We start from the raw sequence: 18,371 nt of genomic DNA on the forward strand, positions 1-18,371 counted from the left end.
GGAGGCTGAGGCAGGAGCAGGAGAATTCCAAGTTGGGCAATTTAGTGAGACCCTGTCTCAAAAATCGAGAGAGGGGAGGGGAAGGGGGGAGGGAGAGAGAGAGGGAAAGAAAGAAGAAGAAAAGAGTGAGCTGGACCTTTAATTTCAGAGGATAGTTAATTTGAACACAGCCTGGGCAATTTAGAAACTTAGAGAAACTTTATCTCAAAACAAACAAATTTAAAAGGGGAAGGGAGTAGTTGAGTGCAATAACCCCAGGTTCAATCTCCAATAATACAAATCCCCAGTAAACACACACACACACACACACACACACACACACACACACACACACACACAAATAACCAATACAAGGGGTTAAAAGGTTACTATGAGAAAAAAATTAAAAAGCTGGATCCTGCCACTCAGGACTCAAAACTTCCTTTCTCCTTTAAAAAAAATTATTTATATTGTTGGAACTGGCATGTTAAAATCTTTCTATCTCCTGAAGAATAGGAGTTGGTTAATTAGGCATACACATTTCTGGTAAATGTTGCAAGGTTATGGAATAGAGTGGGGTGAGGGGAAAAAGATATATTCAATGAATGTTTCTTCATTTCTTTTTCAATGAAAAATCTTTCTTGAAGTGTCTTCTGAAAGACTACACTCAAGGAACCATTCTAGCTTGAATTTTATATAGCAGACCTCCAACTGTCAGACAGCTATTTCTAACTTTTTCCCAGGAAAGACCTGGTTTAGTTTATTAAGCGGTAAGATGTGGGGTTGCAGAGAGAATGGCCTGTAACAATGACTGGGAGTATTTGGAATCTGACAAGACTGTTATTATTAGTAATAATTCCTACCATTTATCAGAATCCTTGCAGTATTCCTCAGGTGATATTTTCACTATCTGATAACTTGAGAAACCTACCACAAAGTTGTTAACTAAAGCTAATTAAATTGCCCATGATTCCATAGCTAGAAAGTGGTGAGGCTGGGATTTGAACCCTAGTCTACCCAGACTCTGAATCTAACTGTGCCACCAGCCCTCTCCAGGTTGTAAGATTGCTGACTAGATATAGAATGAAAGCTATGAAGTATAATCCCATGGCTTTGAAAACCCATGCCCAGCCTCAATGAGGGATGCCAACCCTCACTGAGGAGCTTCATGTAAAGTCATTGTGACTTGAGCTAAGAAAAGCCCACCCTGTGCTTTCCCTCTGAGGACTTTGTATTGCCCCTTAGCTTGTCTCTCTGATCCTCAGCTCTATTCTTTACAGTGCCACATCTCAGGTATCTGGCTCCCCTGCTCCTTGACCCACCCAGTCCTTTCCCTAATCGGCAAACTACCTCCCACTCCCTGGATTAGTGTTTCACCTGGCACTCCTGGCAAGGAAGAGATGCCATCCTACAGTCTGACTTAGCAACAGAGCACCAGGAAAAGTCTGGCTCAGGACAGTGAAAGTGATTGAGCAGATGGTAAATGCTGCCCTTGCAAGGAATCTTTTGGAGAATAGGGGCTGGGCATTAGTCAATGGCTTGGGGCTTGACTTGCTTAGGAGAAATCGTGATGACCACTGGGGAAGTCCTGTTCTGGGCAGCATTTCTGCTATCCTACGAGCATGTTTTTCCACTCCACTTCAGTTAAATTGGCCCTGCACTGTTTCTTTTCCTACCTGGTCTAATCATCCCATTCAGTTTTGTCTGGCATGCATGCCAATGAACACAGACTTCATATTCCGGATTTAGAGAAAATGTGATTTGTGATCACAGGTGACTTCTGCTTGATGAGAGCCATGTGCTCCTCCAGAAAAAAATGTGCTCTCTTTCTCTCTTTCTTCCCTGGGACTGGATTCTGTTTTTTAATCAGCTCATTAAGAACCTTGGCAGCTTTTGAAATTTCTGCTGTTTGAGGTATGGAAAACTACTGCTTGAGTTTGGTGTAGTAAACATAAACAGTGACAGCCAGGTGGTAAATACCACACACACACACACACACACACACACACACACACACACACACACACCTGTGTTTTTAAAGGCACAACTCACAACAGCTAAGTCATAGAACCAGTCTACGAATACATCAACAGATGAATGGATAGAGGAAATGTAGTATTTATACACAATGGAGTACTACTCTGCCATAAAAAAGATAAATTTCAGTCATTTGTAGGAAGATAGATACTCCTTGAGACCACAATGTTAAGTGAAATAAATCAGGCACACAAGCTTAAAAGTCACATGATTTATCTTTTATCATAATCCCAAAATGTAAATAAATTAAAGAGCAAAATAGAAGACAAATCATAAAAAATGGGAAAGAGACCAAGATTTTGACCAAAAGAAGATACAGAGGGGGAGAAACAAAGGGAAGGGGAAACAGAGATAAAAAGAATTAAGATGTGCTATGTACATTATCAACTTCCCAGGATGAATGCAATCATTATGTATGCAAATATGTACTACTACTATATCCCACACACACACACACACACACACACACACACACACACACACACACTCCTGTGTTTTCTAAAAGGTGAAATCACCCCAGGAGCAACTTGTCCTCTTCCTCTTCAAAAGGTAGGGATTCTCTGTCCAGCTCCTCAAGACTTTACCTGAACACCAAATTGCTGATTCCCATAGCTTATGCTAATTCTCTTGCAACAGCTTCTTGATAAACTTTGCAAACTGCACTTAATTATCTGTGGGTGACAGTATTCGTGGTTATTATTTAAAAGCAGTAGTCCTCAGCTATTATTTTTGAAACACACTACCCTTTTAAAATTGAGGGAAGCTATATACCTTCTTGAACACTGTAATGATCATAAACATAGACATCATAAAAACAAATTCAGGGTCCTCATAGACCCCTTTGAACTCACGCATGGATCCCAAGTTATGATTTAGAAGAAGTGATAAGATCCACTTTGTTAACACAATGCATCATTTCTTATTCTCTTTATTCCTTCAGCCAATCTACAATTAAGGAACAGTCCTGTATACCAATGTGTTTAGCCAGCCTTTTTAACTCAAGGAAAGTGGGGCCCACAGCTACCCTTTTATTTGTTTCCCTGTTAAGTTTGTTGGTACATTTAAAGCAAATAATACAGTTATATTCATCATTGGGATCTTGCACCTTTACATGATCTATCTTGGTTCTTATTTTTTCCCATACTCCTGCCCTCCCTTCACCCTCTTCACTCTTCCCTATTTACAAAGACTTTGTTTCCATTTTTTCCTTTTTTCAGATATTTTTTCTTTTCCCTTATTTCCTTTCCCTTCCCCATTCCCACTTCCCCTTTAGCCATTTTCTTACCCTTTTATTTAGATTTGTATTTTGCTTCCCTCAGACAACATTACCCCCATGTCTCCAATGTGGGAGCAGGTAAGTACAGATGGGATGCAAGTGAGATCTATAGGACCACTAGAGTCAACTTGCCTGATTGTGAATTGCATTGAGTCAGGTGAAATACGTAGGTGAAAACATTGAAAAATGAAAGGTGCTTCTGCCAAAAGAACTTTTCAGTAGCATTTGACAAAATGACCACCTTCCACTCTTCTTTTTTTTGTATACTTTCTCTTGCTTCTTCATTTTTTTATCATTCTCCTCCTCAGTCTTCTTTGTGGACTCCTCAGATACTTTGAGTCATCAGTTGGACAACTGAATTTCTCATTTTTTTCCCTCGCAAACCAGTCTTCCTGTCTTTCTTTACTTGGAAAAGCTCATCACTACACAACTGTTCTCTCAAACCAGAACCTCAGCCTCATTTCAGATATTTCCTTACTACACGTATCTACTTTAGTCAAAATTCTCCTGCCCATCACAGCCAATAGGTCTCCTAACCGATCTTCCAGTGTCAAGACTTGTGTTCCTTCAGTCCACCCTCCACATTGCTTCCTAAGTGGTCAGAAGTAAAATTGACACTGTTACTTGCAGGCTCAAGGAAGCATACTAGGATTGTGTTTCATTTTTTCATGTATATGCTTTCCCTTTTTATACTTAAGCATTTTCATCTTTGTATTCTCAGCACCTAATGGGTGTCTGCATATAGCAAGTCCTCAACAAAAGTGGCTGGCTGGCTGGTTGGTTGAATGAGTGAATGATTAAACATTTAAACACTTTTTTAAGTTAACTCTGAAATTTTTTTATTGTAAAATTGTATTTATAGAGTTTATTGGTACATTTTAGATGTACATTATGATCACATTCATTATTGGGAATTTGTACCTGTACATATCTTGGTTCTTTTTTTTTTCCCATTCCCCTGCCCTCACTTCAATCCCTCCATCCCTTCCTATAGACATAAGCTTTGTTTCCATTTTTTCCTTTTCTTCAATTTTTTTCTTTCCCTTCCCGTTTCCTCACCCCCTCCAGTTCCATTTCTGCTTTGAACATTTTCTTCCTATTTCACAATATCTATTATACATTTTGGCCTCATTTACACTTTCAGTTTCTCACACCAGAGAAACAATTCGGTATTTACACGTGTGTCCTGTATTTCACTTGATAGTATGGCCTCAAGGTGCATCCATTTAGCTCTAAATGTCTCAGTGAAGACTTTTTAATATCTTCAGGCTAGAATCTGACCTCCTTGGCTTCTTCATTTACAAAGCTCTTCATAAAACGGCTCTGATTACTCTATTCTCATTACAGCCATTACTGCCATACCCTACCCCCTCCCAATGCAGTTCTTATACATTGATGCTTTTGCATCTGGTAGTTTCTCTGCTTAAAATGCTTTCACTGCACAGCACCCATCCCCTGTCTTCCATCTACATGGTGACTTCCTTTAAGTCCTAGCTCAATTGTCAACTGCCTCTCTGTAGTTACTCTGGCAATCTGCTCTCTCTCCTTGGGTCCTGCTGACCCCTCAACAATCAATCAGAATTAATTCTCCCTCATCTGGTTCTAATGGTATTTCACTCCTACCTTCATTATGATATTCATCACTTTCTATTATGTTTATTCATTTCTATAACTATCTTGCAACATTGAGAGATGCTCAAAAGCCAGGACTGGGTCTTGTGGTCTTCTTCATTGTAATATTTCTAACATGCAGCCCGGTGCATAAACACTGAAGAACAAGGTATGCCTTTATGTTGGTGACATGTGTGTTATTTATTTATATTGGAAAAATATTACTTTGAAAACCTGCCAGCAATGTTTCAAGCTCATCAATTCTCTAAAGTTTCTTCCTCTGTAATATGGGATGGTAACTGTATCTTCTTCATGGAGTTGTTGGAACGATGTAGGGAACATATATGTAAATTGTTTAGTTCATCTATCTGCTCAACCATAGCTACTAACTTGTCTCCCCCTCAACTAGGAGAGAGACTATGGAAAAAGGTGTCAGAGTTTTGATACAAATCTGTGGCATTCAATTCAGTCTATAGAGACACACTAGTCAAGCTGCCTATATATTGGTGATATAAAATAACTCCCAACCTGTTAGATGTCAAATATGCAGAGTTTGTGGCCTCACAACACGGAAGAATGAAGGAAAGAACTAAAGAAAGGGCAGGAGAGTTTTATTGGAAATAAAAAGACTAGCTGTCGGGTTTCCAGGAGGGGTCCTGAGTGGGTGGCTGCATGGCTTCTCCACCCAGATCTACTTAATAGACAGAACACAGGAATTGCACAGTTGTTTAGTGGCTGCCTATCACAGGTGGCTCTGTGGATTTAAAATGACCGGATGGAGCTCAGGCTCTTTAAACCCAGTTCCTCAATATGTAAGGTGTAAACTGGGATTTTAGAGAAAAAAAATGGTTATTTTGCATTTTAAATTCCTTGGAACTAAGGCACTTAGTAGGGAGCAGCTACACTTCCTTTAGTAGGGAGTGGGCTGCATTCCACACTGCCTGAGGAAGTTTGTTCTTTGTCCAAATTCCTGGCTCATTGTCTATTCTTAATTTTTATCGAATGGCTGGTCACCCAACTCTATTATCAGGCCCTTCCACTAGTTAACTGCCTTATTCATAAATTAACTAAATAAACTATTTTCCACATTGCGAGGAGGACCACCAAAAATTTACCCTTTCATCCATCTTCTTCACTTTTCTGCCCTAACTTCTGAACAGAGATGCTTCGATGGGACTGTATAAGCAACTGACTGGGAGTGAAGGTCCTAGTGGGGATTCATACTGGACGCGCTGGCTGGGACTAAAATTGCCACTTCAGGCATCTTGTTCAATCTTCGTTCCGCAAACATTTAGAGCTAAACCAATCAGTGTTAGGTATTACCCAGGAGCTTGGGGTTCCTGTAACGGACCAGGCTCATACCCTTGCTCCTTATCACAGAGTAGAGCTGCGAGGGAGTAGGGAAAAATTCTGCACAGCCTAAAGAGAAACAGGAATCAAGCGTGAGAGACCGCTTAGGCGATAGTGCGCAGGCGCTACACTTCGCAGGGGCTGAGCTCTTCCTGCTTCACTTCCGCTGACTCCAGTGGGCGTGCGCGGAGCCGGCACAACGCTTGCGCTGCAGCACCCTAGACCGGAAACTGAATGCGGAGCGCGAACTCGAGCAAAGATGAAGTAAGGTTTCAGTTTGCCGCTGAGGAAGTGGGAGTGGGCCGCAGGGAATGGCCCACACGGGTTTGGGTGGTGGACTGTCTACCCAGCCAGGGGAGGTAGCGGCTTGGGGACCAGGGCGTCTCCTTCCCTAGTTTTGCTCTCTCTTACTTTGGGCAGGCCTATTTTACTTGTCCATTTCTCTCGCCCCCTCCCCCCAGCCCTTTAACTAAGGTCAAGCTAATCAACGAGCTGAATGAGCGAGAGGTCCAGCTTGGGGTGGCCGAGAAGGTGTCCTGGCATTCCGAGTACAAGGACAGCGCCTGGATCTTTGTGGGTAAAGTCCTCATCTTTCTGCAGCAGTGCTCCCGAGTCTTTCCTAGCCTGCTTCTGATCATTTCACCTCATATTCTCCACGCTGTTTTTCATCCTGTCTGCCTGGGAATCCGTTTTTCCCTTATGATTTTTCGCCTGTTTTAGTTTGCTCTCCCTGCCAGTCAGTGCTCTTGGGAGTTACTAATTGACATTCACCTTGCTAATGGTCTTTTCACTTGGTTCCCCAGACTCTCCCACACCCACTCTCCCATTATGCAGTTAAGGAAACCAAGGTGTAGATAAGTTAATAGACTTCTCTCAGGTCACAAAACCAGAACTGTGGGATTCTAAAACTCATGGGCTTAGCCATTATCCAATGTTACTGCTAACTACCCTTTCCCATCCCTTTCCCCTAAGAATTTATCTTTCTCTTGCAGTTAGCTCCTGCTCTCCATTTATGACCAAATTACTGTCTCTATACTCACATTCACAACTAGCAATTCCATAGTTTGGCTGTTCAAAGAAGTTATTTTACCAGATACTGTGCTGAGCACTTTACATATTGTTTATTTAATTTTTATAACAGTCCTGTGAGACAAATATACTAACACCCCCATTTTACAGAGAAGGAAAGAAACGTTTGGAGAAGTTATTTCCTATGAAATAATTAACAGTTGTCTTTATAATCTTTAGTTTACGTGTAGGCGGAGTTAATGATGACATAAACTGTTGTGTTTGTGCTTTGTCCATAGGAGTCGGATGTGAGGATTGAATAATTAGATTTGTTAGGTTAGTGGTGATTCCAGCCTGCCCACTCATAGTTTTTCCTGTATTGCTGGCACCTTATATGTACCTCTGTCATTGCATCAGACTGAATTCTGTGAGAGCAAGGCTCGTGGCATACTTTTTGTACCCCCAATGCCTGGTCCAGTGCACCATACATAGTAGACACTCGATTAATATTTGTTACGCTGCAATGTGATTTTTTCTCTTCTAGGAGGGCTTCCTTATGAACTGACTGAAGGGGACATCATCTGTGTTTTCTCACAGTAAGTTCTTGTTCATTTCCTGCCTCCTGGATCAGCAGAGTAGTTTGCTTCCATAATGCATTTTGTGGCATCAAAAAAAGCCACTTTAATTCTAGGCTGAGTAGCATCCCTGCATGGGGAAGGCTGGAGCTACTGCCCTAGTCTGAGTCAGTCACATGATAGGCTTGTAGAATGTTCTCAGGTAAAAGATCTCAGAAGTTGGATAATTTGGGAGGGTGTCTTTGGGATTCTGGTCTATTATTTTTTTCAGCCTGAGCCTAAACTAGAACAGACTGGAACTCCCAGGAAGGTATTACTTGGCTTATCTCCTTGGGCTCCTGAAAATGAGGGTTAGGTCGTCTGTACCGTCACCTGAGTGGCATTGTGGGATTAGGGTAAAGCACAAAGGTATTGGGGATGGAGGGCCGAAGGTTTAGGATATAGTTTTACTTTCTTTGCTTCTAGATAAGTGTGAAGGTGAACAGTGACCAGATCGAATCTCTTTACTTAGAGGCTAAAAAAACACAGGCTGATGAGGAACAAGTGTGAATAGGAGACATGTTCCCCAGATCCTCATTTGTTCCCCGGTGGGGCTTATGGACCATGGATGTAATAAGCGGATTGGTCTGCTGATTGGATTAGTACAGTTCTAGGTGTGACTGAATGGATTTACTGAAGATAGAAGACCAACCCTGGTGTGAGTAGCACCAACCAGTAGGCTTATAGCCTGAATGGAATAAAAAGGGAAAAGGAGGCTCACTGCTTCCTGCCTCCTGCCTGCACACCATGAACTGTGTTCTCTGCTATGCTGCCCTGCCTTCGAGCCAGCTAACTATGGACTGAGTCCTCTATAAACTGTGAGCTAAAATAAACCTTTCCTCCTTTAACTTGTGTGTTTCGGGTATTTTGTCCCAGCAGTGAGAAAAACTGAAACACATGTGTATTCTATATTCTGCTATGAGATAACTGAAGCAGCACCTAGTGAGAGAATTTTGGCATCTCATGTGCATAGTGGCACTTTGTAGGAGAGGTGCCGGGCAGCTGGTACACAAGATCAGAGCTAAACAGCATGGCTAAACAGTCCACAGGGCCAGAGGGCCTTGGGAGCTCACAGGAGTAGAGAGGACTAGTGTCTTATTTAACAAAGTTTTTAAAACCGGCATTTATTTTTAAATTAACATGTAGTAATTGTACTTATGTATGGGGTGCACTATGATAATTTGTTAATACTTTGTGATTTCTAGCCTTCAGTAGCAGGCAGGGGACTGTTTGAGAGGAGTTGAACATTATATATAGTCAGAAGGCCATAGCAAAATGAACAAAGCCAGCAAACGGGCAGCATAACCTGGCAGAGAACTTGCCTTGGCGGGATAGTTGGGTCATCCATAGGATAGAGTGCCCTTTTGAAGTGGTTGGGCAGCTAATGGGGCAGCAGACCATGGGAAAGGAATCGGGCAAAATTCATGAGAAGACCATGGTAAAGGGACTGGGCAGCCCACACAGGCCACTTTCTCCAATTTCTGGATGCTGGGAAGTTCACAGCAAGTGAATCGTATAGTTTCACCCCTTTGTGGTACCTCTGCTGGATCTATCCTTCCATCTTGCAGGTTTTTCTTTTACTTGCATTGAGCGGTGATTAGCTTGTGTGTATTTTTTGTTTGTTTGTTTGTTTTTCTTTCTTTTTATTGAGTTTAATGGTACATTTTAGGTATACAGTACAGTTACATTCATCATTGGGATCTTGTACCTTTACATGACAGGTCTTGGTTCTCATTTTTTCCCCTTGTCCCTGCCCTCCCTTCATCCCCCTCCCCTCCCCATTTACAAACACTTTATTTCCATTTTTTCATTTTCTCATATTTTTTTCTTTCAAACTTGGGTTGTTGAATGTGGAAATAGTACAATGAAGGGCTATTTGTGTAGGAGAACCAATGATTTCATAATGAATTTAATTCATCATTACTTCAGTAAAACCAACTCTGTTATTTTTGTCAAATTGTCCAGATTTAATTGAGAACCACATTTGATTTTTTTTCTTGGTTCCTCAGGTTCTTTCAGTGGCTGGGATTTGGCCCTTCTTTTTATGCTGTTTCTCACTTAACTTTTCTTTCTGAATATCACTTGTTGAAATCTTTATGTCCTCAAATTTGATTTCTCATAAAGGTCTGTTAACTAGATCTATTAGCCATTTGAATCTATCTTTTGCCAGGTACACTTTCCTAAAATGACACTTTGATTTATTTATTTCTTGCTTCTAAATTTCAGTGTCTTTGTGGTTGTTATGGTGATTATCAATAAGATATACCAGGGCCAAGAATTTAGCTCAGTGGTTCCACTGCCTGCCTTGCAAACGCAAAGACCTGAGTTCGATCCCCGTACCAAAAAATAAACAAACAAAAACGAGATACCAGCCAATCCTTCCAATCTTTTGTGTCTGTACTCCAAGCAAACTGAATCTTCTCCCCTTTTTGCTCTTTATCCAATCTTTCCCCACCACTCTTCTTGAGAAGTGAGTGTAATCTCATCCATCCTTCAAGATGTAGATAAGCCTTTCTTCTTTTGGGCCTTGTTTATGTCTGTACTCTGAAGCCAAACTGTCTGGATCAAATCTCAGATCTTCAGTTTACTAGGTGTGTGACATTAGACAGGTCATTTAAGCTTTCTAAGTTTCAATGTCTTGATCTTCTATACCCAAGGACAGGATTACCTATCTTTTTAGTATTTATTTATTTGAGATGCTCTTGCTATGTAGTTCAGGCTGGCCTTGAATTCACTCTGTAGCCCAGGGTGGCCTTGAACTCATGATGATCCTCCTTCCTCAACCTCCCAAGTAGCTTGTGTGTATTTTTGTATATGTTAATTCTGTATTCTGGCTACACAAAGTGAAGATTGCCTTTGCCGCTGGTAACGATGGCTTTCAAAAGTGCTTAAAATTATAAAGGCAATGTGTTGATACACGTCATTAAAAACATTTGCGGGACTGGAGGGGAGAAAGAGAAAGAACAAAGGATAATATAGAATGGAAAAGGAAATGAAAAGCTTTGGAATTTTGGCCTATTGTTATCTTTCAAAAAATTAATGGTGGATTTTTTTCTTTTTATTGAGTTTATTATCTAGGTATACAATACAGTTACAATCATTACTGGGATCCTGTACCTTCACATGACAGGTCTTGGTTCTAATTTTTTCCCGTTATCCCTGCAAAGGTGGATATTATTTCTAGTGGTTTGCTATTACAAGTTTTATTTCAGTGTAGACTACCGAACTGCTGAGCTAAATCCCCGGCCTAGCATTTTTAAGTTTTATAAATGTTGCCAAATTGTTCTCTGAAAAGGTTGTACCATTTTCCACTCTCACTGGAATGCCCATTTTTCCTGAATTTTCATCAGCAATGATTATTTTAAGACATATTTGCCAAATAGCTTCATTTTACTTGGCCTTTATTTCATCATCAGTGAGATTGAACATCTTTTCATAGCCCATTATTATTTTTTCATAAATTGTCTACTCATATCCTTTGCCAGTTTTTGGTGTTTCTTTTTCTTGTTGATTTTATGAGTCAGGTGTTAAGGATATTAGATCTTTGTTATAATACTTTCTCATGCATTATATACCTGTGGGCTTATTTTAAAAAATTGGATGTTGTAATATATTACCATAATTATTTTTTCTTGATGGCACAAATTGTTCCAATTTGATAGTTAGTAGGAGTCCCTTCAATCCAGCTCTTGTATTTTTTCTTAGTTTTTATTTTGAAATAATTTTAGACTTAAAATAGAAGTTATAAAATAGTATAAAGAATATCTCTGTCCCCTTCACTCAGATTCCCAAGGTGTTAGCATTTTACCATATTTACTTTGCTGTTATCTCTCCTTATATAGATGATATTATTTTTTTCTGAACTATAAGAGAGTGGCAGGCACAATCCTAGTTTATTCCTAAATTCTTCAATGTAGATTTCCCCCACAAACAAGGACATTGTCTTATTTCACCTTAGTACAGTGAGCAAATTCAGGAAATAAGATGATGTTGTACAACATTGACCCAGTCTTTTCACCTTTACCAGATGTCCTGGCAATTTCCTTTATAGCAAAAGAAAAAAAATTGCTTTCTGGTCCTTTACCTGTGGTATAAATTATAAACATTTTCTTCTAGTTTGTCATTTATCTTTTGACTTGGCTTTTTGGGATTTTTTTTTTTTTTGCTGAGAAAAGTTTTTAAACATTTATATATTTTATTTTAGTATATGGTAAAATTGAGGGAAGTATACAGCCCTATGAGTTGTAATTCCTGTATAGATTTGTATAATCAACACAGTTAGAATGAGCAACAGTTCCATCACCCCCATAAGTCCCTTATGCTTGCTCTTTATGGTTTCCTCCCTCAGTATTTTTATATGTATGTGGTCTTATTCATCAGTCTTTTATTGCTTCTGGATTTTGAATCATGATTAGAAGATATTTCTTCCTATCTACCCATTTGTGTTGTACTTGTATGGCTTCAGTTTTATACACTGAAATCTCTGTTCTGTTGTCCATTGTGAGATTTGGATCCAGTTTCATACTTTTTTGGGTTTTGTTTTGTTTTTTCTGAGACATAAGTCTCATAAGTTTTTTCGAGTCTCGTTACGTAGTTCACTCTGGCCTTGAACTATGTAGCTCAGGGTGGCCTTGAAGTTGCAGAGGTCCTTCTCCCTCAGCCTCCTGAGTGCTGGGATAGAAGTGTGTGCCGCAATACTTGATTTATACTTTTTCAAATGGCTATCCAGTTGTCCTAACTCCATGTCACCTTTATCATACACTCATTTTTTCCCTAAATACAGTACTTCAGTTTCATAGCATTCTGTTCTGTTCGTTATTTTATTTGCCAGTGCCACATAGTTATTTACAGAAGCTTTTCAGTACATTTAATACTGTATGTGGTAGAGGTATACTCATTGTTCTTTTTGTTTCCCCTGGTATTACTCCATGTTTATTTTTTTTCTACAAAAATTTGGAATCAGTTTACCCACCTACAGAGGAAAAAAACAAATTTGTATTTTTATTGGGATTATATTAAATTTGTGCATTAATTTGTGGGAAGATCTTGCTGTCTTTATGATATTGAATTATCCTATTCAAGAACAAGAGATGTCTTTATATTTGTTCAAATTATGTTTGTGTCTCTCAGGATTTTTTAAAGCATTTTCTTTATATAGATTTTGTACATTGCTTATTGTTAAGTGTATTTCTAAGTATTTTATCTTTTTTTTTGCTACTGTGAATGAGATTTCTTTTCTATTATATCTTCTGCTTATTTTGTATGTAAGAGCGTGATTGATTTTTAACTGTATCCTTTATTAAATTTTTAGTTTGTTTTCATTACTGTTTTTAAAACAGTAAATTTCCTGGGTGTGGTGGCATGCACTTCAGCACTCTAGGAGGCCGAGGCTGGAAGGATGGCAAGTGCAAGCCCAGCCTGGTAATCTAGTAACTTGGTAAGAACCCGTGTCAAATTTTTAAAAGGGCTGGGGATGTGGTTTCAAGTTCTAGGTAGTGAGATGTTTTTTGTTTCAAATGTTACTTCCAGGTTTCTAACGTTGTGATTTGAGAACATAGTTTCTTCTACTTTGGGGATTTATTGAGATTTGCTTTGAGACATAATGTATAGTCAGTTTTAATGTATGTTTTGTGAATTCTTGAGAAGAAATTGTCATCTCCTTGAAGGATTCAAAATATTAATATATTTACTAATATGACATTAATATTTGTTAATAAAATTATTATAGTATAGAATTTTATATTAATTTCTGTGGTTTATTTCTGAGTGTTAAATTACCTCATGACTGTTTCTTTGTATTTCAAATAGTATTTTTAATTAAAAATTTTGTTTCTGAATTGTAATGAAATTCCATGAAGTATGCCCTTGTTATGTATTAGGATCTTTTTCAATGTAAAATAACCCTTTTAGTTCCACTTAATGTTTTAAATTTCGCCTCGAATATACCGCTCCATCCCTCAAAACGGAATTGAACCTAAGGCCTTTGTATTGAGCTATGTCCCCACGTCCCCTAAAAAATTTAATTTTTTTAGGTCTGGGGATTTAGCTCGGTGCCACTGCCTGCCTCGCAAGCGCAAGGTCCTGAGTTCAATCCCTGTTACCAAAAAAAAAGTATTTCTTAATTTTAAGACAGGATCTTGTTAAATTGCCCAGGCTGGGCTCAAACTTGTGATCCTTTTGCCTCAGGCTTGAAGTTGTTTTTGTTCTTAATATTGCCACCCATTTTTAAACTGGATGATCCTGCTTTATTTTTGTTTTGACTTTTTATTTTCAGCCTTTCTGTCATCTTCTTCTGGAGGATTCTTCTGAATAGACTATAGTATTTGAATTTTTATCATCCATTTTAAATCAATAGTGTCTTTATTTTTTATAAAATAGGTATGGGGAAATTGTTAATATTAATCTTGTGCGAGACAAGAAGACTGGGAAATCCAAAGGATTCTGTTTCCTCTGCTATGAAGACCAGAGGAGCACAATTCTGGCTGTTGACAATTTTAATGGAATTAAGGTAAATGTATTTATTAAGCAGGATTTGGCTGGACTTTTCCGGTGTGTAGGGGCTAGGTTTCATTTTTTACCTGGACCTCCCAAGTTCAGGGACAGTAATTTGGTCAGCTGTGAGGACTGCAGAAGTATGGAGATACATTGGCTGGGAAACGATTCCAGGAAATTTGTTGGCTCAAGGCCCCACCTAAGTTTGCTCTATTTCCCCATCTGTTACCAAATCATATTCCCAGTATCATCGGTACCTTTCCCCCCACCTGCCATGCAGGCCTCCATTTTTTACCTTTCCCTTTTCCTCTTCCATCTTCATCTCTAGTGTACTAGGGAATGAAGAGAATAGCAATTACTGCTCTTGCATTTTGTCCTATGCCAGGGGACCTAGGGATTCATGGTGGCTTTGTAACTTACAACATAGCCATGCATGCCTGTTTTATGACTCCAGTGATCTAGCACATTGGGCCCTGTAAATTCTCTAATTAAAATCTAATGGCAATTCTGCAGAAGTAAGTCATCCTGAAATTTTAAGAGAGCTAATAGTCAAAGTCAAAGAAAAAATATTTTAAAAAAGGTCCAAAATGAGGAATAGAATAGGTGACAGAAGTTTCTCAAGCTTAAAGGTAAGAATAAAAATCTGTTCTTGCACTGGGAAAGTAAAAGCTAAAAATTTCAGATGGCTTTGTTTCTGTAGTAAGTCTGCATCTACTGGCAAATAAAATATGTTTAAGTGAGGGGTTTTGTTGTTCACCTGGAGAATTTAGTTTACAGCACAAGAATCAGTATGAACTGAGTGTACTGGTATGGTGGGGATAGAGCAACGTGTAAGGGCTTTAGAAAAAAATAACGTAATCATTTTTCAACTGCCCACCCCAACTGTTGTCTGACTTTGCCTCTTACTAATTACTGTTTTGAGAAAGCAGCTGTAACTAAGGCATATTTCAGGAAATCTTTCTAGATGCCAGCCTTTCCCAGGGCACACTTCCTTGTAAATTAATGTTACAGGTTGAAGGTAATTCATTATTTGTGCTTGTAAACTCTCATAGTCTTTCCTGATGCTTGTGTTTTGGAGCAGTCCTTCCCAGATTTTTTCACTGCATTGCATCCACAGAGGATGATGATATTTGCATGGGCCCACTTGGCTGCCATGAGTGCTAAGTGTATTAATAGCTAGATATGTATGCTCTGATACACCAGGTAAGTGGTCTGCTTTAATGTTTCCATAGAAACAATTAACATGAAGGTAATGGATATGGTTCTTCATAGCTTAAGTTCAGATAGTTTGATATGAGGACTCTCTTTGCTGAAGGATTGCCCATCTTACTTAGATCAAAGGGAGAACTATCCGCGTGGATCATGTGTCTAACTATCGGGCTCCTAAGGACTCAGATGAAATGGATGATGTGACCAGACAGCTTCAGGAGAAGGGCTGTGGGGCTAACACCCCCCCTCCAAGTTCATCTGAGGGCTCTGAAGATGACAGACCTACAAAAAGTCACAAAAAAGGTAACATAGAGCAAAAGGTAACAGGAGCAAATTCCAGGCAGTCTTAGTTTCTACTCTTCCTAGTATTCATGGATAGTCAACTCGTAATTGTGAAAGGGGAAGGTGTGGGGGTCCTTATTCTGAATGGGAAAGGGAGAATGTCAGAGAAGACTAGTAGTATGGTCAGAATTGTGTCCCCTCAAATTGCTTGGTCTTTGATTTTGGGGTGTTTTTTGTTGTTGTTTTGTTTTTTTACTGGGGATCAAACTCAGGACCCTTGTGCTTGCAAGGCAGGCATGGTGCCACTGAGCTAAATCCCTAGCCATGTGTCTCCTTAAAATGATATGTTGAAATTCTAACACTCAATACCTTAGAATATGACTATTTAGAGATAAAGGTCTTTAGAGAAGTAATCCAGGATGGGGATTGCCTTGTGCAGCGACTCAACATACCAGAGGTGACAGACACTGAAGTTGGCTTCTCAGAGGCACTTTCCTGGGCATAGAGCCTCTAACCATGTCATGCTGCTGCCAGGGCTGTTTTCCTTATGTACATTTTCCATCTGCTAGGATGAGGATAGTTTTTGGAACTATAACAAACACCTTGATTTGATGTGATGTACTCAGAGAACAAAGGCACTTTTTAGAGAGTCCTTTTATTATTTCCTTTTATTATTGATCCCCCCCCTTATGTCTCCAGATAAAAAAGGAAAAAAGAAAAAAAAGAAAGACAAAGAGAAGACTCACCAGGAGGTTCAGGCAGAGCAGCCGTCTTCCTCTTCACCTCCCAGAAGCAAGATGATAAAAGAAAAGGATTACCCTGGTCTGAAGAAGCACAGCAGCAAGAATTCGGAGAGGGTTCAGAAGCCTGAGTCTAGAGAAGGGAGGAAGCACTACCCAGGCTCCCCTGAGGTCAGGATGTCATGCCGTAGTGGAGCAGAGGACCCAGAGAAGGAGCCAAAGAAGGAGAAACTCAAGCATGAGCACAAGTCCTCAAGCAGGAAGGAAGTGAGAGAAGACAAGAACAGGGATCAAGACAAGAATAGGGATCGAGACAGAGGGCGAAGCTCAGATACACATTCTACTTGGCACAGTGGGCATTCTGAAGGGTGGAGTCGTAGAAGTAGAAGTAGAAGCCGAGATAAATCCTATAGGCATAAAAAGGCCCGTCGCTCCCGGGAGCGCGAGTCCTCTAATCCTAGTGACCGAAGGCATCACTGAAATCTCCTCTTGCCCAGTTCATTAAAAATAAACTGTTTAAAAAATGCCTGCCTTGCAAGCACAAGGTCCTTAGTTTGATTCCTGGAACCAGGCAGAAAAAGTTGTGAAATTCAATTCTGCTGTTAATATTTCTGTACATAAAATCTCTGGGGCTGAATTCTTTTAATATCTTGCATAGATTGTTGAGAGGGCTGTCATTTCAACAGCCAGATATCCTGCATTTTTTAGCATGAGCCCTGGGAATATACCTGGAACTTTAGAGTATGTGTCCTAAATTTTGGTTAATAAATATGGCCCTTCAACCCTAGACCTTAATTTGAGATGACATTTCCAGGAAAGGGAAAAACCAGGTAACTACAATTCTAGTCTTTGTGGTAGGTGTTTAGAACTGAACTTTCCAGTTGTCAGGCTCCCTAGATTCAGACCATTTTATGTGGATACAATAAGATCTTAAGAACAGCCAGTTCCCAGCCCACTTGAAAACAGTTTAAATGGTTGATGTTTTGTTTTTGTTTTTTTGTTTATATATTTGCATTTTTTTGGTTTATTTTTATTAATGTGAAATTAAAATAAAAGCAACCAGGGCCAGGGATTTAGCTCAGAGGCACCATGCCTGCCTCACAAGCACAAAGTCCTGGGTTCAATCCCTGGTACTAAGAAATAAATAAAAGTAACCATTTTGAGTGATTCAGTGGCATTTGGTACATTAACAGTATTGTAAAATCACCTCTCTAGTTCCAAAACATTTCCATCATTCCCACCCTGTTTCTGTTAAGCAGTAACTCCTCATTTCCTCTTCTACCAATCTTTTTCGTCCTGTGGATTTACTTCGGGTATTTAAGTGAAGTCCTACAATACTGATGTCTTGTGCCTAGTTTCTTTCACTTAGTAGAATGTTTTCAGGGTTCTGCTACATTGTACCATGTGTCAGGACTTTATTCCTTTTTCTGAGTGCACAACATCCCCATTGTACAGATAGTGGTGCCATGGTTTCATGAACTTAATTTGTTTTATGATTTGGGGGAAGATGGCTGCGTTTGTGTTTATGTGGGGAAGGTTACTGTGGTGTTACCCAATGTGGAGTTTGCGAACAGGAGCAAAATTTTGCTGAACACTTGTTTGCAAATCAAACTGTTTGTGAACAGAAGCATTTGTGAACTGAGGTATTGTTTTGCATTTTGTTGATAGATGGACATTTGGGTTGTTTACACCTTTTGGCTGGTCAGCTTCCTTTTTGTGTTCCAAACATAGCAGGCCTTCTGAGCTTAGTCTACTTTTCAAATAGCCATTTGT

At 39.5% G+C, this 18,371-nt stretch overlaps 1 protein-coding gene across 1 annotated transcript; it reads left to right on the top strand.

Annotated features, from left to right (window-relative positions):
• The first annotated feature begins 6,442 nt into the window (after positions 1-6,442).
• Positions 6,443-17,621, top strand: Rbmx2 (RNA binding motif protein X-linked 2). The gene is made up of 6 exons (XM_010607983.3): positions 6,443-6,517; positions 6,715-6,830; positions 7,806-7,857; positions 14,254-14,383; positions 15,702-15,879; positions 16,558-17,621. Exons 1-6 carry the CDS (start codon positions 6,513-6,515, stop codon positions 17,076-17,078), a joined length of 1,002 nt encoding a protein of 333 aa, XP_010606285.1. The 5' UTR covers positions 6,443-6,512; the 3' UTR covers positions 17,079-17,621.
• The last annotated feature ends 750 nt before the right edge of the window (positions 17,622-18,371 follow it).

The sequence above is a fragment of the Fukomys damarensis genome, unplaced genomic scaffold, assembly GCF_012274545.1.
Source record: "Fukomys damarensis isolate Sample0158 unplaced genomic scaffold, DMR_v1.0_HiC HiC_scaffold_39, whole genome shotgun sequence".
NCBI classification, from domain to species: Eukaryota; Metazoa; Chordata; class Mammalia; order Rodentia; family Bathyergidae; genus Fukomys; species Fukomys damarensis.